Source organism: Engystomops pustulosus, chromosome 1 (genome assembly GCF_040894005.1).
Source record: "Engystomops pustulosus chromosome 1, aEngPut4.maternal, whole genome shotgun sequence".
NCBI classification, from domain to species: domain Eukaryota; kingdom Metazoa; phylum Chordata; class Amphibia; order Anura; family Leptodactylidae; genus Engystomops; species Engystomops pustulosus.
This window is the reverse complement of record NC_092411.1, coordinates 289,367,975-289,390,678: the sequence shown is the minus strand read 5'-3', so window position 1 is coordinate 289,390,678 and position 22,704 is coordinate 289,367,975. Positions and strand designations below refer to the sequence as shown.

General features: G+C 44.6%; 1 protein-coding gene across 8 annotated transcripts in view; it reads right to left on the bottom strand.

Annotated features, from left to right (window-relative positions):
* The window catches only part of LOC140083737 (vomeronasal type-2 receptor 26-like), a 121,075-nt gene that overhangs the window by 95,640 nt on the left and 2,731 nt on the right, over window positions 1-22,704 (bottom strand). For 3 of the 8 annotated variants that reach the window (XR_011849947.1, XR_011849948.1, XM_072126402.1), the window contains exons 1-4: window positions 21,914-22,193; window positions 18,465-18,539; window positions 17,902-18,092; window positions 14,785-14,900 (exon numbers count right to left, since the gene is read on the bottom strand). The exons of 1 other annotated variant lie outside the window; for it this stretch is intronic. Coding sequence is in view for 2 of the 7 variants with exons in the window: in XM_072126401.1 (XP_071982502.1) it covers window positions 21,914-21,928 (15 nt within the window). In the remaining 5 variants the exon portion in view is untranslated. Of the gene's footprint in view, window positions 1-694; window positions 742-14,784; window positions 14,901-17,901; window positions 18,093-18,464; window positions 18,540-21,913; window positions 22,194-22,704 lie in introns of those variants that run through there. 4 more of the 8 variants (XM_072126401.1, XM_072126405.1, XR_011849946.1 and 1 more) reach the window with 3 other exon arrangements.

Below are 22,704 nucleotides of genomic sequence, written 5' to 3'. Positions count from 1 at the left end.
TACTGACATTCAGAATACCAAGTCTCCATCCCCCGATGTCCACCTGGCCAATCACAGCCATGGTTGGTTGTTTGAGGTGCTTGCCGAACAGCCAATACGGGAATATACCTGGGATTGGGAAGAACACAGCCAAAAGCCAAACCTAAAGCTACACTTTGGGTCCACTCTAACAGTGACCAACACAGTATCCACCATAATTATAGACCAAAGATTTCTTACTGTAAAAGCACCAGAGAGAGTAGAATCTCTTCCATATGGTGGGCAAATCATTGAACAAGTGGTAGATTATTGGTTCCAAGCATGATTATCCATTTACAATTTCAGAAAAAAAATCTAATTTACATAATGTTTTTACATTTCATAAATAGTACAGATAAAATATACAACATTTAGAAATTTATTTTATAATAAAAAAGTAGTTTTCTTACTTTTTTCCTTCCCCTGTCCCTGCACTGATCAGTTTTGTACTCGAGTGTAATCACAGATTGATCACCTTACTGCTCCATCATATTGAGGTCTATAGAGAGATGGGAGTGAGTGTATTTTGTCTTTTCACAGAGCTGGATTATTAGGAAAGTTTTGATCACCATATAAGAGTCTAGAAGGAACGTGTCCCCTAACATGAGGCAACTGACCAGATGTCACCATATAATTACTGTCCTATCAATAATGTAACTATGAGAACATGACTTACTTTGTACATGATAATTTCTTGTAAGGATCCAGAAGATTAATTTCATCCTGAAATACACAACACTGAGATACCAATGCCCCGATCATGATGTCTCCATCCTGGTAAAAATTATCAGAAACAGTATGTGTTTCTCTAGCCTTAAGATTACAAACTGCGGCAGAATCCTCAGATATGGTCAGAGTCACCAATAACACAGTGATATAGAATATAACATTACAGCAGTGGGATGAAGCTCCAGGACTTATCAATATGTCCGTCACTATACAGGACTGGTGAGAGGAGGTGAGCAGGTAACACATGAGCTCAGAGACGGCAGCACACAGCAGCATCTGCAGGGGCATTGCCTCTCCTTATATACAATATAGCGCTGATAGGAGCACATCACATCACCCTGGACCTTCTCCCAGCAGATTGTGGCCTGAATTATCCTTACAGTAACAGGATTTCTTTTTATTTCTACAGAATTGATGTTGTTTTTTATATATTTCAATAAAGAAGTTGAATATTTCGAGCTGTCTCAAAAATAATGTGATCGGTCACAGGACATCAAGAATGGTCCTACAGACCACATCCGATGGGAAGATAATATACACTGTGCATCCAAGAATGATAGGCCATTGATAGGTTTATTAATCCCTTCTGGTCTAAGCCATTTTAGGGCCTTCGTGCCAGGCCAGATTTTTACAATTTGTCCTTTGTCATTATAAGAGGTTATACCTTTCTGACACTTTAACATATCCAGGGGATTTATAGAGTCAAGAGTCAATCCAGAGTCTCCGGCTTTCCAAGAGCCACTCCAGTCTCCGGCCTCTTTTTCCTTTTTGAGGATTGCGGGCACAACCGTGCCCCTCGGTTTGGCGCTGTGACCCCCCCCCGGCCCGAACTTACCTGTACACAAGCCTGCTTCCGGATTGGATAGGGCGCTTGCTCCCGCTCCAAGGGTGCTCGCCGGCTCTCCTAGCCTTAAAGGGCCAGCGTCCTCCTGATTGGAGCTCGTTAATCTGGCCTCACTTTTATAATCTGGCTCCTCCCTTCCTGCCTCGCCGGATCTTCACCATTCAATTCACCAACTCAATTCACACAGCGGTTTCTGTTGAAGAGAAGGCCCCTCAACATTTCCAGATGCTCCTATCCTCCAGCATTTTCAGACGGTTCCGTGTTTCTCCAACGTTTCCAAACACATCTGTGATTGCTGTCTCCAGCATTCCCAGACGCTCCTGGTGGCTCCAGTATTTCAGCGTTCCCAGACGCCTCCAAGCCACCAGCTCTCCTCCAAGGACCTCTCCGTTCCTGCCCTCTTGGGTCCTGTGTCAGCTCTTACCTACAGTGAGTTCCAGCTTATCCTTCCAAGATGCAATCCTGCTGTCATCCCGGGCTCGGACTGTGTCCTACAGCCCTGTCATCCCTGGCTGCCACTGTGGGCCTAGTCGCACCCGTAGAACGAAAATGGCACCCCGCCGCAACAAGACCATCCCGCTTTGTGGCGGGACCAGATGCCACTTAGACTGCGGTCCCAGGTGTTGGCTAGTAAACTCTACATCTCCCACGGTGGTTCAGAGGGTCCACTGGTCCACAGACTACTCCCACCGGACTCTTCCCACAGAGACTTTTAGTTCTGTTGTCTGTGGACCGTTGCAGGAGTAAGGCTTCTGTTTGATATAAGGGTGATTAGTAGGAAGTTGGAAGATTATATTACTTTAAATATCAATCCACTGCTCCAAAAAGTTAGAAAAAAATTTGCTGTTCGGGCCGAATGAACATTACAATGGCCTCCAGACTGGTCCTTTTAAAAATTGTTATATTAACCAAGGTTCTTTTTTGTTTTACAGAATTGTCCAATAATAATTCCTCTGAGGAAATATAAAACACTGGAGACACAAATAAGAGACTTTATTTGGTGTGGTAAGAGGGCACGTATTAGCTTAGAAAAATTACCCAACGAATGAATGGGCTAAGTCACTGATGAATTTTCGTTGGTACTTCTTGTCAGCAAAAATACAGAATATTGTAGAATGGAATTTAGAGTTGGTGCACTACATTTTTGGGAACAAATACAGACTTCTTAAATGGGTATAGTATTTGGGGAATTTTAGAATCTACTGAGGCTCATTTACTAAGGGTCCGAATCGCGCGATTCCGTCGGGTATCCCGATTTGTACCGAATTCTGCCAGGATTTTGGCACACACGCCGAGTAGCATGCAACAGAAATCGGAGGCTTGGCCGTCGGATTCGGAAAAACCGCTGTATTTTTTTTTTTAAAAACTGTTACTTGACAAGCACTTACATGACAATGTGCAAATCACACATTGTAATAAAGGGTTAAAACTAGACAAAAGACCAGAGGCTGTCATAGCAATTTATTACCAAGCCCCATACCGTACTTCACCAAAATGGTGGAACCCATCTTTTTTAAGCCGCCAGCAGTGATGGATGGGATACGTGTTTGCTGCAATACCGGTGCTACTGATAAGTGTTTGCTGCAATAGGCAGAAAAGACTTACCAGCTACGGAAAGGGCTCAGCCGGTGAGTTTCCCATTTTTACAATGATGTAATGGGTATGGGAGCAGAAATTAATCGTCTTTTATAAGGTTTTTTTTTTTTTTTTTTTTTTATGAAGCACCCATATGGGGGCATAATAGATGGACTCTAGGTCCCTAAGAGAATTCACCTGTATGGAGGGATAAAGGGATATTATATATTCACCAGGGTTTAGATGAAAGAAAATTCAAATCATTTGAAGAATTGTGATCAGAATACGGTCGGAGTGCTAAGGATTGGTGCTAAGGATTGGTTGTATTATGTGCAATTCTGGTCCTTCAGTCTGCTCCTTGGCGGGGAAGATTTTAAGAAGGAGGAAGAAGAAGGAGTTTAGGACTATATTCCAACATGTAAACAGGAGAGGTTTTATGGCAAAGGTTTATCAGCAACTGAAAATATTGAATAGGGGAATGTCCAGCCATTAAGAGTTATAACAAATGGAAGGAGGAATTATCAATGAATGGATGGATGGACTCTCTGAATAGGATTTCAAAAGTGACTAACAATATGTCCTATATCATAACCCCAATTCTCATGCAGTACATTATACTCCTAAATTGCTGAACCATTTTAGGATAGAAAAGAATTAGAAATGCCCGAAATGTTCTGTTTGATGTAGATTTGGTTCACATGATGGGGAGATGCCCAAAACTGCATAGATATTGGAGGGACGTATTCGAAAGACTACAATTAATATTTTCTAGTCAGATACCTAATGATCTAAAAATATATGTCCTGGGTATTAAAGTTGGAGTAGTGGTCCCACAGTCACATATATTGTATGTGATGCTGATAGCTAGGAAAATTATAATGTATAACTGGACATCTGTGAGGTTGGATCTTGTAATCACAGCAGAATAACAGGAGATACCATATATACTCATGTATAAGCTGCTGAAAATTACCCACTTGGCTTATACTCGGGTATATAAAAAAATAAATAAATAAACTGACTGCTCACCATTCCATGAAGATGAAGAGGAGCTGCCTGGGCCGTCGGAATGGTGAACAGTCAGTTTATTTTATTGTACTGGCAGGCAATTTATACTAAAGGGGGGGCTGGCTATATAATTTAAGGGGTAGGCTTATACTCGAGTATATATATATATGTACATCTGGTAAAAAAAGTTGCCCTTCAGGGTGCAAATACACGTCGCGTTTAACGCATGCATTTAAAAACTCTTTGCTACAGCTGAAGAGAGATTGACCTAAATAAACAGCTGTTAACACTTGCGTTTACAAAACGCAACCATTAACGCATGCGTTACCATCGCATTAGTGCATGTGTTTGTTAACTCAATGTTAATGCATGTGTTAACACAAGCGTTAACATCTGAGTTTTGTGAACCCAAGTGTTAACAGCTGTTTAATTAGGCAAAACTCTCTTCATCTGTAGCAAAGCGTTTTTTAACGCATGCTTTAAACGCAACGTGTATTTGCACCCTGAAGGTGCACCTTATTTTGCCATGGGTGAATAAAGATCAACTTTATACTTACTGGAGTGCTGCCTCATTGCATTTTTTGGATATCTGTACTTTTTATTAAGTAGAGGCCATTTCTGGTCATTTTATTGAATGGAAACAGCTGCTGGTCATTTTATTGATTGGAGGCTTCTGCTGGAACTTTCAGTGAGTGGAGACACCTGCTCATTTTATTGAGTTAAGGCCTCTGCTGGCCATTTTAGTGAGTGGAGGCTGCTGCTGGACAATATAGTAAGTGGAGGCCGCTGCTGGACAATATAGTGAGTGGAGGCCGCTGCTGGACAATATAGTGAGTGGAGGCTGCTGCTGGACAATATAGTGAGTGGAGGCCGCTGCTGGACAATATAGTGAGTGGAGGCCGCTGCTGGACAATATAGTGAGTGGAGGCCGCTGCTGGACAATATAGTGAGTGGAGGCTGCTGATGGACAATATACTGAGTGGAGGCTGCTGCTGCTGCTCATTTTATTGAGTGAAGGCTGCTGTTGGTCATTTTATTGAGTGGAGGCTGCTGCTGATCATTTTATTGAGTGGAGGCTGCTGGTCATTTCATTGAGTGTAGGCTACTGCTGGTCATTTTATTATGTGGAGGCTGCTGCTCATTTTATAAAGTTAAGGCCGGTGCTGGCGATTTTAGTGAGTGGAGGCTGCTGGACAATATAGTGAGTGGAGGCTGCTGCTGGTCATTTTATTGAGTGGAGGCTGCTGCTGGTCATTTTATTGAGTGGAGGCTGCTGCTGGTCATTTAATTGAGTGGAGAATGCTGCTGGACATTTTAGTGAGTGGAGGCTGCTGCTGCTCATTTTATTGAGTGAAGGCTGCTGTTGGTCATTTTATTAAGTGGAGGCTGCTGCTGATCATTTTATTGAGTGGAGGCTGCTGGTCATTTTATTGAGTGGAGGCTACTGCTGGTCATTTTATTATGTGGAGGCTGCTGCTCATTTTATAAAGTTAAGGCCGGTGCTGGCGATTTTAGTGAGTGGAGGCTGCTGGACAATATAGTGAGTGGAGGCTGCTGCTGGTCATTTTATTGAGTGGAGGCTGCTGCTGGTCATTTAATTGAGTGGAGAATGCTGCTGGACATTTTAGTGAGTGGAGGCTGCTGCTGGTCATTATATTGAGTGGAGGCCACTGCTGGACACTATAGAGAAAGGGGGTCGTTGCTGAACAATAAAGTAGGTGGAGGCCACTGCTGGACAATATAGTGAGTGGAGACCGCTGCTGGACAATATTGTGAGTGGAGGCTGCTGCTGGTCATTTTATTGAGTGGAGGTTGCTGCTGGTCATTTGATTGAGTGGTGGCTGCTGCTGGTCATTTTATTGAGTGGTGGCTGCTGCTGGTCATTTTATTGAGTGGGGGCTGTTGCTGGTGATTTTATTGAGCGGAGGCTGCTGCTGGAAATTTTAGTGAGTGGAGACTGCTGCTGGTGATTTTAGTGAGTGGAGACTGCTGCAGGTCATTTTGTTGAGTAGAGGCTGTTTCTGGTAATTTTATTGAGTGGAGACTGCTGGTCATCTTCTTGAGTGGAGACTGCTGCTGGACATTTTAGTGAGTGGAGGCTGCTGCTGGTAATTTTCTTGAGTGGAGACTGCTGCTGGTCATTTTCTTGAGTGGAGGCTTCTGCTGGTCATTTTATTGAGTGGAGGCCGCTGCTGGACAATATAGTGAGTGGAGGCCGCTGCTGGACAATATAGTGAGTGGAGGCCGCTGCTGGACAATATAGTGAGTGGAGGCAGCTCGTGGACAATATAGTGAGTGGAGGCCGCTGCTGGACAATATTGTGAGTGGAGGCTGCTGCTGGTCATTTTATTGAGTGGAGACTGCTGCTAGTCATTTTGCTGAGTGTAGGCTGCTGTTGTCATTTTGTTGAGTGGAGGCTGCTGCTGGTCATTTTATTGAGTAGAGGGAGGCTGCTACTGGTCATTTTAGTGAGTGGAGGCTGCTGCTGGTCAGTTTATTGAATGGAGGCTGTTGCTGGTGATTTTATTGAGCGGAGGCTGCTGCTGGACATTTTAGTGAGTGGAGACTGCTGCTGGTGATTTTAGTGAGTGGAGGCTGCTGCTGGTCATTTTCTTGAGTTGAGACTGCTGCTGGGCATTTTATTGAGTGGAGGCTGCTGCTGGTGATTTTCTTGAGTGGAGACTGCTGCTGGTGATTTTAGGCTATATACAACAGGGGGCTAGAAGGCTATATACTACATGGGGTGGGCTATATACTGGGAGGCTGTGACCAATGCATTTCCCACTCTCGGCTTATACTCAAGTCAATATGTTTTTCCAGTTTTGGTGGTAAAATTAGGTACCTCGGCATATATTCGGGTAGGCTTATACTCGAGTATATACGGTATGCACATCAGGTAAAAACTTGCCCTTCAGGGTGCAAATACACATTGCGTTTAACGCATGCATTTAAAAACTCTTTGCTACAGCTGAAGTGAGATTTGCCTAATTAAACAGCTGTTAACACTTGCATTTAAAATACGCAACCGTTAACGGATGCGTTATCATCGCATTAGTGCAAGTGTTTGTTAATGCAATGTTAATGCAAGCGTTAATACAAGCGTTAACATTTGAGTTTTGTGAATGCAAGTGTTAACAGCTAATTAGGCAAATCTCTCTTTAGCTGTAGCAAAACGTTTTTAAACGCATGCTTTAAACGCAACATGTATTTACACCCTGAAGGTGCAACTAATTTTGCCATGGGTGAATAAAGATCACCTTTATACTTACTGGAGTGCTGTCTCATGCATTTTTTTGGATATCTGTATTTGTCATTAAGTAGAGGTCATTTCTGGTCATTTTATTGAATGGAAACAGCTGATGGTCATTTTATTGAGTTAAAGGGGTATTCTTGTCTGGGCATTCACATTCAGTTTCATTAATCTGCCATATATAAACATTTCTTCAATTGGATGTTACTAAAAAAAAATGTTCCTGTGTGAAGATAATTTCTCATAAATGTAACCATGTTGTCTCTTAAAAACGAGATAGCTTCCTCGGATACGGCCACGTCTGATGGATTGAGTGCACAAAGAAACAAAAGGTTTTTGTATATAAAATGTCCGGGAGTTACTGCTGGTTCTACAGCCGTCCTGTGGTAATGATTGCTGAATCCTGCTGGTCCGGCAGGACTCTATAGCGCAAGTCTGGCCACCGCTGCCAGAGTGTGACGTGGTCGTATCCGAGGAAGCCATCTCGTTTCTAAGGGACCATATCACTACATTTATGAGAAATTATCTTCACACGAGAACATTTTTTTAAATAACATCAATTGAAGAAATGTTTACATATGGCAAATGAATTTAATTAAATGTAAATGCCCAGATGGGAATACCCCTTTAAGGCCGCTACTGGCCATTTTAGTGAGTGGAGGCCGCTGCTGGCCATTTTAGTAAGTGGAGGCCGCTGCTGGCTATTTTAGTGAGTGGAGGCAGCTGCTGGACAATATAGTGAGTGGAGGCCGCTGCTGGACAATGTAGTGAGTCGAGGCTGCTGCTGGACAATATAGTGAGTCGAGGTTGCTGCTGGACAAAATATCGAGTGGAGTCTGCTGCTGGTCATTTTAGTGAAACAAAAGCTGCTGCTGGTAATTTTACTGAATGGAGACTGCTGCTGGCCATTTTAGTGAGTGGAGGCTGTTGCTGGTTATTTTATCAAATGGAGGCCACTGCTGGACAATATAGTTAGTGGAGGCCGCTGTTGGACAATATAGTGAGTGGAGGCCGCTGCTGGACAATATAATTAGTGGAGGCTGCTGCTGGACAATATAGTTAATGGAGGCTGCTGCTGGTCATTTTAGTGAGCAGAGGCTGCTGCTGGTCATTTTAGTGAGTGGAGACTGCTGCTGGACATTTTATTGAGTGGAGGCTGCTGCTGGTCATTTTAGTGAGTGGAGGCTGCTTCTGGTCATTTAATTGAGTGGAGGCCGCTGCTGGACAATGTAGTGAGTGGAGGCCACTGATGGATAATATAGTGAGTGGAGACTGCTGGTGGACAATATAGTGAGTGGAGACAGCTGGTGGACAATATAGTGAGTGGAGGCTGATGCTGGATACTATATTGAGTGGAGGCTGCTGATGGTCATTTTATTGAGTGGAGACAGCTGCTGGTAATTTTGTTGAGTGGAGACTGCTGCTGGACATTTTAGAAAAATGGAGGCTGCTGCTGGTCATTTAATTGAGTGGAGGCTGCTGCTGGTCATTTTAGTGAGTGGTGGCCACTGCTGGCCATTTTAGTGAGTGGAGGCCGCTGCTGGACAATATAATGAGTGGAGGCCGCTGCTGGAAAATACAGTGAGTGGAGGCTGCTGCTGGACAATAAAGAGAGTGGAGGCTGCTGCTGCTGGTCATTTTAGTGAGTGGAGGCTGCTGCTGGTCATTTTAAGTGGAGACTGCTGCTGGTCATTATATTTAGTGGAGGCTGCTGCTGGACAATATAGTGAGTGGAGGCTGCTGCTGCTGCTGGACATTTTACTGAGTGGAGGCTGCTGCTGGTCATTATATTGAGTGGAGGCTGCTGCTGTTCATTATATTCAGTGGAGAAAGCTGCTCATTTTATTAAGTTAAGGCCGTTGCTGGCCATTTTAGTGAGTGGAGGTCGCTGCTGGCCATTTAAGTGAGTGGAGGCCGCAGTTGGAAAATATAGTAAGTGGCGGCCGCTGCTGGACAATATAGTGAGTGGAGGCCGCTGCTGGATAATATAATTAGTGGAGGCTGCTGCTGGACAATATAGTTAGTGGAGGCTGCTGCTAATCATTTCAGTGAGCGGAGGCTCCTGCTGGTCATTTTAGTGAGCGGAGGCTGCTGCTGGTCATTTTATTGAGTGGAGACTGCTGCTGGACATTTTAGTAAGTGGAGGCTGCTGCTGGTCATTTTATTGAGTGGAGGCTGCTGCTGCTGGTCATTTTAGTGAGTGGAGGCTGCTGCTGGTCATTTTAAGTGGAGACTGCTGCTGGACATTTAACTGAGTGGAGGATGCTGCTGGTCATTATATTTAGTGGAGTCTGCTGCTGTACAATATAGTGAGTGGAGACAGCTGGTGGACAATATAGTGAGTGGAGACAGCTGGTGGACAATATAGTGAGTGGAGACAGCTGGTGGACAATATAGTGAGTGGAGGTTGATGCTGGACATTTTAGTAAATGGAAGCTGCTGCTGGTCATTTTATTGAGTGGAGGCTGCTGCTGGTTATTTTACTGAGTGGAGACAGCTGCTGGTTATTTTTTTTTTCGTGGAGACTGCTGCTGGACATTTAAGTAAATGGAGGCTGCTGCTGGTCATTTTAGTGAGTGGTGGCCACTGCTGGCCATTTTTGTGAGTGAAGGCCGCTGCTGGACAATATAATGAGCGGAGGCCGCTGCTGGAAAATACAGTGAGTGGAGGATGCTGCTGCTGGTCATTTTAGTGAGTGGAGGCTGCTGTTGGTCATTTTAAGTGGACACTGCTGCTGGACATTTTACTGAGTGGAGGATGCTGCTGGTCATTATATTTAGTGGAGTCTGCTGCTGTACAATATAGTGAGTGGAGGCTGCTGCTGCTGGTTATTTTAGTGAGTGGACACTGCTGCTGGACATTTTACCAAGTGGAGGCTGCTGCTGGTCATTATATAGAGTGGAGGCTGCTGCTGGTCATTATATTGAGTGGAGACTGCTGCAGGTCATTATATTGAGTGGAGACTGCTGCAGGACATTTTAGTGAGTGGGGGCTGCTGCTGTTCATTTTATTGAGTGTAGGCTTCTGCTGGTGATTTTAATGAGTGGAGGCTGCTGCTGGTCATTTTATTGAGTGGAGGCTGCTTCTGGTCATTTTATTGAGTGGAGACAGCTGCTCATTTTATTGAGTGGAGGCTGCTGCTGCTCATTTTATTGAGTGGAGGCTGCTGCTGCTCATTTTATTGAGTGGAGGCTGCTTCTGGTCATTTTATTGAGTGGAGACAGCTACTCATTTTATTGAGTGGAGACAGCTGCTCATTTTATTGAGTGGAGACAGCTGCTCATTTTATTGAGTTAAGATCCCTGCTGGCCATTTTAGTGAGTGGAGGCCGCTGCTGGACAATATAGTGAGTGGAGGCCGCTATTGGACAATATAGTGAGTGGAGGCCACTGCTGGACACTATAGTGAGTGGAGGCCACTGCTGGACACTATAGTGAGTGGATGCCGCAGCTGGACATTATAGTGAGTGGAGGCCGCTGCTAAACAATAAAGTGAGTGGAGACCGCTGCTGGACAATATAGTGAGTGGAGGCTGCTGCTGTTCATTTTATTGAGTGTAGGCTTCTGCTGGTGATTTTAATGAGTGGAGGCTGCTGCTAGACACTATGTAAAAGGTGTAGGAGTATGGTGCATTGTGTGTTTTTCAGTGTAGCACAGTATTGCAAGTGTAATGTGGCAGCACAATTTTCGGTTTATGGGGGTCCCCGAACCAAAATCTGTATCAGAGCCCACTGGTGTCTTGTTATGCCACTGGGAAGGATGGCGGTTTGTGCTGTGAGTGGGGAAGGGGAGGCGTATGTCCTGTCAGTGTGGAAGTATGTGAACTGGCAGAGGGGGGGGGGGGGTTACCGGGTGCTGGTTACCGATCATATTTGGTTTTGTGGAAACGCATTTGCGATTGGGCCAAGCTGGGATCCCTCTTAATACCCGAGTCTGACAGAATATATTCCAGGAACGGAATGGATGGTTGCTCGAAAATAAATTTTTAAAATTTGCAGTAGAGCCAAGGCTGGATTATAGGGCGGGGGTGCTTCGGGGCACGTGATTACCCATTAAGCGGTCCCCACCAAATGTGGATGATTTGGGCGGAATCGCCCACAGTGTATTTGGGTACGGGGTCCGCAGGCCATATCCAACAGATGTGCTTCAGTCTATGGCAGAGCGCGGCAACAATAAGTTCCCTGCTCTGCTATAGACGATAGGAGGTATACAAAGATGGGGCAGCATGTGACATCACAGCACTGCGGTGTCACGGCACTGCCTGTGGCAAGGCGCTGCCATCTTGGTACGCCTCCGATATCCACTAGTATCCGGACACCGGGAAGGGAAGGAGGTCGGAGCGCATCGGGGGAACGATGGAAGGCGAGTACAATTTTATTATTTTACCTGTAGGACTGTATATAGTTATAATAGGAGTCTGTATATAGTTAGTTGTTATAGTGGGGCTGTATATAATTATTATAGGAGGCTGTACATAGTTATTATTGGGGACTGTATATAGTTATTTTATGGAGCTGTATATAGCTATAATGGGAGGCTGCATTTAGTTATTATAGGGGGCTATATATAGTTTTAGGGGGAATGTATGTAATTATTATATGGGGCTGTATAGTTAATGCTGTGGGACTGTATACAGGTAATGTTGAGGGGGTGTATATTGTTACTGCTGGGGGCTGTATACAGTGATTGTTGGGGGATCACTATATAGTGATTGCTGTGGGAGCTGTGTATAGTGATTACTGGGAGCTGTATGTATTGATTGCTGGGTGAGCTGTATATAGTGATTGCAGGGGGGGCTGTATATATTGATTGCTGGGGGAGCTGTATATAGTGGTTGCTGGAGGAGCTGTATATAGTGGTTGCTGGGGGAGTTGTATATAGAGATTACTGGGAGCTGTATATATTGGTTGCTGGTGGAGCTGTATATTTTGATTGCTGGGGGAGTTGTATATAGTGATTGCTGGGGGAGCTGTATATAGTGATTGCTGGGGGAGCTGTATATAGTGATTGCTGGGGGAGCTGTATATGGCTATTGCTGGGGAGCAGAATATAGTGATTGCTGTCACCTGTCTGGACTACATTCATTGGGGGCCCCCACCAGATTTTGCACCCAGAGGCCCCCAACAACCTTAATCCTGCTCTGCCCTGTAGAACATGATTGCGATGTTCAGGCAGAAAACCATTCATCCCCAGGTTTAATTCAGATGAGGTTGTAGGCACCACAGAAATGCAGTTTTGTAAAAAGAGTGATGCTGCAGATTCTCTAAAAAAGTTCAGAATTCAGGGGTATCAGATAGATCCCTCTAGTATCCGATTACCATCAATGATCACCAGGGATACAGAATGCAGGACAGCAACCAACTCTCCATCTGGCTGCAAGGTTCCTTTAGGAGTATTTGGAGACACCATGGGGGTCATTTACTAAGGGCCCGATTCGCGTTTTCCCGACGTGTTACCCGAACATTTCCGATTTGCGCCGATTTTCCATATATTGCCCCGGGTTTTTTGCGCACGCGAACAGATTGTGGCGCATCGGCGCCGGCATGCACGTGACGGAAATTGGGGGGCGTGGCCGAACGGAAACCCGGCGGATTCGGAAAAACCGCCGAATTAAAAAAAAAAAAAATGTTGCTCGGCATGTGCTTACCTTCACTCAGCCCGTTCCGATGCTCTTCAGCGCAGCAGCGACATCTGGTGGACGTCGGAGGAACTGCCTTAGTGAATCGCCGGAAGACCCGAATCCGCCGCAGAGAACACGCCGCTGGATCGTGAATGGGCCGGGTAAGTAAATCTGCCCCCATAAGCGTGAACTTCAAAGCAAAAAAAACACAGTGGTCCTTGAACAACCTCCCCTGCTTTGCCTAGGTCTAAGTTTTCAAGCTTTTTATGGCAAGTTTTTCCCTGGTGCCCAAAATCCGCACCCGCGTTTCCAGAGAGAATGTCAAGCACTATACAGCATATTCCGGGGAAAGGGGTTATCCCAAATAGACATTACATAAGGCATATCACAGAGCTAAAACAACAAAAAGGGAGAATCTTCTGTTAGAAAAATCCAAACAAAATGATCGATATCAAGTGAGATGCATCGGAACATTTGATGCATACTCACAAGAAGTATTGGAGATTCTGAGGTCCTTATGGCCCATCTTAAGTAATGAGAAGGATTTGAAACAAGTCTTACCCTCTTTTCCCAGTATCACCTATCGGAGGGGTAAGCGTCTAAAGGATCTGTTAGCACTCAGTCATCTTACAGATAAAGTCTCGAGAGGGAGCGAGTGGTTACAAAGTTCCCTAAAAGGATCCTTTCCATGTGGCACATGTACATTTTATAAATGTATCTATAAGACTAAAACCTTTCTGAATCCATCTGATAATCAAATATAAGAAATAATAACATTTATAAATTGCAAGAATAGAAATGGAATCAATGTGGCAAAGTGTAGTTGTCCCAAGTTTTATGTCGGTAAAACAATACAAGAATTTAGAAGAAGGATCTCATCACATTTAAGTGCCAGAAGAACAGGAAAAGATACATTTCTAGCAAGACATATACATCTTAAACACAATGGAGATCTGGAACATCTAAGCTTCTGGGGCATTGATACTTTGGCTTCTAGCTGCATTAGTTGGTGGTCTATATTTCCTTTTCTCGGGGCCAGTTTTCAGATGAATTTATCGATTAAAACGTTTAAATCCGTATGGTCTCAATGAAGGTTTTACCTTTACACTTTTAAAAACACACAAGGCATATCACTGGCTGCTATTCCTAATTCCATCTCTAGAAACTAAATTTCTAGAGATTTCTAAAGACTTATAGAGAGTTCTAAAGCATTTAAAAGCAACAACAGTAGTGGATAACAATAAACTGAACTTAAAGGAAACCTACCATTTCAAATGGTCGGTGTAAGCTGTAAACACCGAGCACCAGCTCAGGGTGAGCTGGTGCCGGTGCTTAGTTTCGTTAGTGTTAAAACCGCGGTATCGCGGTTTTAACACTTTTTAAACTTTATAGCAGAAATGTGCGCGCGCCTACATAGGAAATGCCGCAGGCGTTGAGCGCGCACGGTCGCGCGCAGCGCCGAAGCAGCTTCTGCTATAAAGTTTAAAAAGTGTTAAAATCGCGATACCGCGGTTTTAACACTAACGAAACTAAGCACCGGCACCAGCTCACCCTGAGCTGGTGCTCGGTGTTTACAGCTTACACCTACCATTTGAAATGGTAGGTTTCCTTTAAGTGGGTTGACCCCTAGCTACACACAATGAATATAGAAATACTATAATATACTAATTCAGAATGAAAAATAGCAACATCCAAAAATTCTCTGTCATATAATCAATTAAATTATCTTGAAACTACTCACCAGTCATCTTTGAACGTCTCGATGTTTGATTTCTGCTTCTGTCAGTGGAGCTTCATATGATAGGGTGCGCTGATGAAGAAAACCGATGGACCACTTCTAGGGTACCAATCGATAAACTATGTTCAGAACAAAAAGAATAGCCTTACTCGCAGAAGGTTTAGAGTCTATCACAGGCCCATGCGCATTCTCCATACTAATTACCTTTTTCTCTTAAAGTTTAGGCGCAGGCACGCCTGTTGTGCAGAGCTCGTTGACTTTCTAAGTCCAAATGCATGCGCACCACAACTCAGAGCGGATCTGCAAAATTCCTAGAAAGCATGCGCGAGTCTCGGCTAAACCATCGGGACCAATCATACCATGTGACATCATAAGGCAAAGTTATATGAAGCGACGGATGTCTATCCGGCAGTTCAGCCCCATACCCCCTGAGGACGGCATTCTAATGGCGAAACATGTCGGGGGGGCTGATTGAGTGAGTGCAATTTTTTGTTAGCAAAGTGTTGTGATATGGAGGACTTCGTGAGTAGTCTAGGGTCGAACTGCAGCGACACCTAGATAAGACGTATTAGGAAATTACTATACTTACAGGCAGGAATGTGTGTTAGGTCCCCGAATACTACCTAAGGCTACATTCACACACATATATGGGGGACGTATATACGGCTGATATACGTCCCCCATACACTCCTATGGGCTCACGGCCCTGTACGGCACACGTGCGGCGCCGTACCGCTCCGTGGCACAGGAAAAGATAGGACATGTCCTATCTTTTCCCGTATTACGGCGCCGTGTGCTGTATCTCCCTATGGAGAGGGGCGGGGGTGAGCAGCGCTCATCCCCTGCTCCTCTCCGCAGCGCCGATGTGTTGTAGCCTTAGTTTGAGAAAAAACTGTGTGTTTATAGGTTTGAGTGTGAGACAAGAGCAATGACCGTTATACGACTATAACATCCAGTTGTGGGGCAAGGGAATATAAGGGTGTACTAACTAAGTCTAGATGTGAGACAAAAATTACAACTCAGCATCAGGATAAATGATGTAAGCATAAAACGTACCATTGTTGATGACACATTGGGGCTCAATTACTAAAGGTCTGCGGAACGCATTTTCGCCAGGTTTCCCAGCGATTTCTGTTTTGCGCCACATTTAACGGGATTTTGGCGCATCAGCGCCGGCTTGCAAGCGACACAAATCGTGGGGCGGGCCGTCGGACAACATGACATATTCGTACTACGAGCGGGATTTAACATTTCAAATTGTGTCGCAAGACACGCACTTACATGCACCAGAAAGAAGAGGGTGAACTACGGCGGGGAAGCAACGGATGCAGGAACTCGAACACACGAGCTACGTGAATCGTGCCGGACTTCATCTTCGTCTAAATGTCCGGATCGGGGATCGAGACAGGACCAGGTAAGTAAATTTGCCCCATTGTGTCCCAGAGACCTACATCAAATACCAACTTACTAAATACATAAAAGCTATTAGCACCACCATTGTTTTAATTGTCACTGTTCACATGCACCATTGAATCTGTTTAAAATAGATCTGAATTAAGATCCTTTTATTATATTGGAACAAATAAAGGTTATATTTTATGGCCAAAGGGCTTTTTTGGTTGCATGAGTGCAGCTTTTTGGATAAATAATATAATGATTTTAAGCCTGGCCATGCTAAGTGGTCTAAGGAATATTTGCAGCATACAAAACCTGCACACACAGATTATTTTTTATGTGGTTCTCTCTCTTTTCTGTCGTAAGTTTGGCCCCTCCTAACTGCATCCTGGGGATGACACAGGTGCCTGAAAGCTTTACGCCTGGACCTCTGTTTTTCAATGGCACATTCTTAGAATTTGAGGTCCACTTTGTTACATGAGATTTGGTCAGTCAGAGAAGATGGCAATTCCAGAGACCATAACTGATCTTTAATCGGAAAACCACTCCGAGAAGACTTACACGAGTTCTTCATTTCACTTTCATTCAGAGACCAAAGTCCGGAACTGAATAACAAACTGAACCACAGTTTGCGACTCTTGGTGAAGGCGTAGAAATGATGCAGCTGCAGAAGACACCCAACCATTCTCATCTGAGATCTCACGGATGGTCTCCCGAAACGCCTGATAGTTGTATAGTAGTGGAGCATTTGGTTCCCATAGAGGGGAAGCCCACACTAGAGCCTGTCCCTTTAGTAGTATAATAAAACAGCCACTTTAGTTTTGTAACAAACAAATTTCCCTGGAAGCAGCTCAAAATACCGTAGATGGAGCCCTGGTTCAGGAACCTGTGACAACTCTTGGGATCCTTATCGTACTTTGCGGGAAGCGGAACCTGAAGTTGATTGGGTTGACGCCATATTTGTGGGAGGTGCTGATCTTTGCAACACTTGGGGCGCTTAAAAGGAGTCCAGGCGCTTGGGAAAGAACTGGAGGCACTGGAGCAGATGTTGGTTTAATTCCTGCTTATCCACCCTTTCCATTACTTGCTGCAGGTGTTCAACAGTAGTTGGCGCACTAGTGGACTCCATCAATTGTTGGCTTGAGTATACCATCCTGGCAGTCACTAATCTTGCAGGACGGTTGAAATGCCAGCTTCCCTAAATATTTATAAGTACCAGCATGTGGAGCCTGCAAGCCCCTTCACCAGAGCCCGCCACAAACCTGGATGGGTTTTTCTGCTAGGGACTTGCAGGACGCTTATCCAGTAGGGAAGGGCAGAGAAAGCTCGTCTGGCAGTGAGTGGTTCGAGTCTGGGGCCGAGGACAGGCATTTGGCGGAGTAGAGTTCAGTGTTGGAGGCAGGAGCAGGTTGAGGGCTAGTGGCAACAAACACAAGTTCTGGGAAACACAATAGCACATAGAAAACGGAGCAGGCATAGGGCTGGAGCACATACTAGAGACCAAATACTAAAAAAGTATAAACAGTGAATAAAATATAACTAACTTCAAATAGTTTTAAAATATTTATGTAGAATAGTGACAATGGGAAAATCACTAGACACAGCTTAGACTATAACAGTCTAAATCAAGATCCCAAAAACAATTGACCATCTACTATTTATCCTACAAAGCATGTGAGTAATTCATATACAAGGCCAAAATGAATACTTAAAGGGGAAACTTACCATGTGAGCTGTCGTTGTGACCGTAGTTTGGAAAGAAAACACCGTCTCCTAGAGTATTGTCACCAATGTAGCTGCCCACAACTGTAGAGGAATTAGCAGCAATAGCCGTTCTGGGGTTAATCGGGAATCAATGTCAGAGTAGAACAACGTGTGTCCAAACAAAGGGAACTGCATATAAATGTGTAGTCAAACTGTCAAAAAAAGGTGGGAAGTAAAACACTGTCCCTACATAACCCTGATATGACAGACAGATAATATACCCTACATAACCTAACTTCGGAGCGCAGCCCTAACCAGCTGCCAACCTGACCGGAATCTTTCCCTGTTAACAGTGGCCCTGTTATATGGGGATTTTCCTCCTCATTCATTACAATGTACAAATTGCACATGGTAATGAATAGGAAAACAGACAATTTTTGGAAGACCTGAGAATGTCATGGCAACCGACCGCCGCCCCTAATGACAGCATGGGGAGCGTCGATCTTCACCAAAATGGCGGCGTAGCATCTTTTTCAAGGGTTAACACCCACAACCGGTCCTAGCAATATGCAGCAAATGCTTACCGGCTATGGAGAGGGGTCAGCCCGTGATTCCTCTCCATTCACCCCCAGCCGATGTGCGACATTCTACTATGTCACCTGTTGGTAAGAGGTTAATAAACATGATTTCCATTGATGATTTTATGTGATTATGTTGTCAGTACATTAAACTTTGTACAGAACACAGTATTCAATGACAATTTTTCATTCTGTCAGATCTAGGATGTGTTATATAAGTGATCATTTTATTTTTATTTGCAGTGTAATTTCAGGGATCCAGAGGTCTCCAATTTACCCTTCCTCTGGCTACTGCACCTTCACAGAGAAGGTTCTCCCAATTCACAAAGCTAGGACTAAAACCCATTCTTTCCAAAACAAGCCGATGTAATTCCACATCCCCATTGACTTTTGATATTCCCATTCTTCCCTATAATTGCCCCTATGTTATTTCTATTCTGCTGCTTTTTTTTAGCTGTCCAGCAACATTAGACACAGAGGTAAAATGACATAAAATAGATTTTTTTCCAACCCTTTGAAGAAGCGTCTGCACCACAAATGTTTTGTACACGACCCTTTTGTGGCACGGCTGCAATAGACTTCATGCAACAAAAATTAGGGGACGTTTTGGTGCTCAATCGGACCGTGCGGCAGATAAAACAAATGCAACAGAATTGTATTGCACAGCCCATGTTAAGGGTGCAAAAAAAAAAAAGTGGTGTACTCTGTGGGAGCAGTGCAGGGGGCGCCAGATTAATGAAGAACGGGCACCAGAAATCTGGGCCCCCTGCACACTACACGGGCAAGCTGAACATACTACAAACTGCATAGTTCTTAGTAAATGTGCCCTAATATCTTAAAAAGAGACACCTACAATTTCAATTTTTACATAATTTAACAAATATCTATAAAGCAAAAATATGAAGTAAGAAGAGGATTTGATGTAGACTTAAATACTTTTTAAATGCTGGGCAAACTGGGGGTTTGCTGGCTGTATACTCCAGGGGAGCTGGCAGGCTATATACTCCAGGGGAGCTGGCAGGCTATATACTCCAGGGGAGCTGGCAGGCTATATACTCCAGGGGAGCTGGCAGGCTATATACTCCAGGGGAGCTGGCAGGCTATATACTCCAGGGGAGCTGGCAGGCTATATACTCCAGGGGAGCTGGCAGACTATATACTCCAGGGGAGCTGGCAGGCTATATACTCCAGGGGAGCTGGCAGGCTATATACTCCAGGTGAGCTGGCAGGCTATATACTCCAGGGGAACTGGCAGCCTATATACTACAGGGGGCTGGCAGCCTATATAGTATAAGGAGTTGGTAGGCTATATACTACAGGGAGTTATTAGGCTATATACTACAGGGGGCTGGGAGACTATATACTACAGAGAGCTGGCTGGCTGTATACTACAGGGGACTGGCAATATACTACATGAGGCTGGCTGGCAATATACTACACGGGGCAGGCTGGCTATATATACTACAGGGGGCTAGTTGGCTATATATACTACAGGGGGCTGGCAGGCTATATACTACAGGGTGCTGGCCAGCTATATACTACAGGGGGCTGGCCAGCTATATGCCACAGGGGGTGGCCGGCTATATATACTACAGGGGGCTGGCCGGCTATACTACAGGGTGCTGGCCAGCTATATGCCACAGGGGGCTGGCCGGCTATATGCCACAGGGGGCTGGCCGGCTATATGCCACAGGGGGCTGGCCGGCTATATGCCACAGGGGGCTGGCCGGCTATATACCACTGGGGGATGGCTGGCTATATACCACAGGCGGGCTGGCTGAATATATACTACTGGAGGCTGGATGGATATATACTACTGGTTTCTGGCTATATACCACAGGAGGCAGACTGGCTATATACCACTGGGGGCTGGTTGGCTATATACTATTGGGGATGGCTGACTATATACCACTGGGGGCTGGTGAGCTATATACTACTGGCGGCTGGTGAGCTATATACTACTGGGGGCTGGCTATATACTACTGAGGGCTACCTGGCTATATACTACTAGGGGCTGGCTATATACCACTAGGGGCAGATTGGTTATATACTACTGGGGGCTGTGGCAATATATTGGGGATGCTGTGACCAATGCCTTTCCCACTTGGGTTAACTTATACTCAAGTATATGCGGTACTAGATTATTGAAAATATTCTGCAGTGGCTGCCCCTTGCCATCACAGACCTGCCATTATATTTTAACATGCTTTCAACCCAATTATTCACTTCTTTTGGATTATGAAAAAAATGGGTCCTCCAAGTATTTATTACCCTTAATTTTGCTAGATATAGCAAAGAATACATAATTCTCTTAGCTTTCAATCTTATTTTCAACCAAATAATCTGGAAAATCATGATTGGAGCGTCATTAAAATTAACATTTTTCATAGACGTTGCAGATCTCAGAATGTTGTCTCTATCCCTTGGTGAAAGCAGCCTGATAAGCATGTTCTTAGGTGAAGAGCCCGGAGGACACAACCTTGGTAGTACCCTGGGAGCTCTATCCACCACATCCTAGTAGGTACTTCTTCAGAGAAGTTGGGAGTTAACCAACTGGAAATATTATTAAATTTTTTGGTCTGGATCGATTGTCAAGATCCACTCATTTATAGGCTATGACTTGTTACAAGGCTATGACCCTTAAGCAAGGAAACTTCATCTTCCACATTTCCCACTCTAGTCTCAACCTCGTCAATCCTATCACAAAGCTTGTATAAATCTGTGAACAAACAAAACTCATCTCCATCTCGAACAGCACAAGCCGAAGCACCGAGAATCCTGACTTGGGGTCAGTCAACAGTCCTGAAAAATCATGTTTCAAGTCCAGCACACAGAAAAACTGTAAACTGAAATAATATAAAAACGCTATTTATTTCATCTTGTTAAAAACATGTTGGTACCAAAAATACACAAAAATGTTCTGGACACAACCGTCCTTTGTCATAGCCCTATAGTGACGCAACGAAACAATACAGCAACAATCTAAGTCCAGACCAGATCTGGCAGTAAATACAAAAAGATTAAGAAGACAAAATTGCCCAAGACAACCCAGGACAATGCAAAATCAAAATGTAGACCATACAATAATCCCAGGACCACAAGAAAGTTCTGAATGCATCCCCAGGACTAACTGGGTCAGGGCAATAGGCTAAGCAAAAGAGCAGATCCACAGAATAATAAAATGGACAGGACTGCTAGATCGACCCGGGATTAGTACTCAGCAGAACTATAGCACTATTCACACCATGCAGTAACATGTTAGTCACACGTCCACAAAATAGTTCATAAAATAAGGACAACTTGAAGCTGATCGACAAACAAATAAGGGGGGGGGGGGGCACGGTGTGCCAATATTTAATAGAATACACAGCAGTTCATGTAGCTCAGAACTAGGGTGGGACACAGTATTATGGCAATTGCCACATGAGATGGAACATAAATACAAAGGCTCTCACCCTCTTCTTGACCATATGCCAACCCCTAAAGTATCACAGGCCACAAATGCTTGTCCAGCAGGTTTCTGGGGTAGGGGGCTCCTCTCTGAAGCACACGCCATCATCATCCAGCAGAGTAAAGTGATATAACAGGCAACATGCTTCTCCCTCAGGTCATCAGCTTCAGACTCCACAACCCTGCTCCCCCTCCTCACTCAGGATGGTCCTATTATTCTTAGCAAACTCCACATAGGGAGGGCGTGTAGCCATAAAACCCCAGAGAGATGGAGCACTGCCAAGAAGGAAGAGTTCATAGGGGAGGGGGCATGCGGCCACAGGACTAGGAGAAGTAAAGAACAACCAGAAAAGTAACAGATAACAAACTTAACAGGGAAGGCGTTATGCAGCCACATATAGTCGGCTGGATCATTAGGCTCTGCTACTAAGAAGAGACGGCTCTTATAATAGGGAGCCTCAAGTCCAGTCAGTTAACCATGTCAGCACAGTGTGGTCAGTTGTGGTGTGAGGGGTATATATGATATATGTGGGGGGTCAGTATGGTCATTTGTGGTGTGACGGGTATACACTCACCGGCCACTTTATTATGTACACCTGTCCAACTGCTCGTTAACACTTAATTTTTAATCAGCCAATCACATGGCGGCAACTGAGCGCATTTAGGCATGTAGACATGGTCAAGACAATCTCCTGCAGTTCAAACCGAGCATCAGTATGGGGAAGAAAGGTGATTTGAGGCCTTTGAACGTGGCATGGTTGTTGGTGCCAGAAGGGCTGGTCTGAGTATTTCAGAA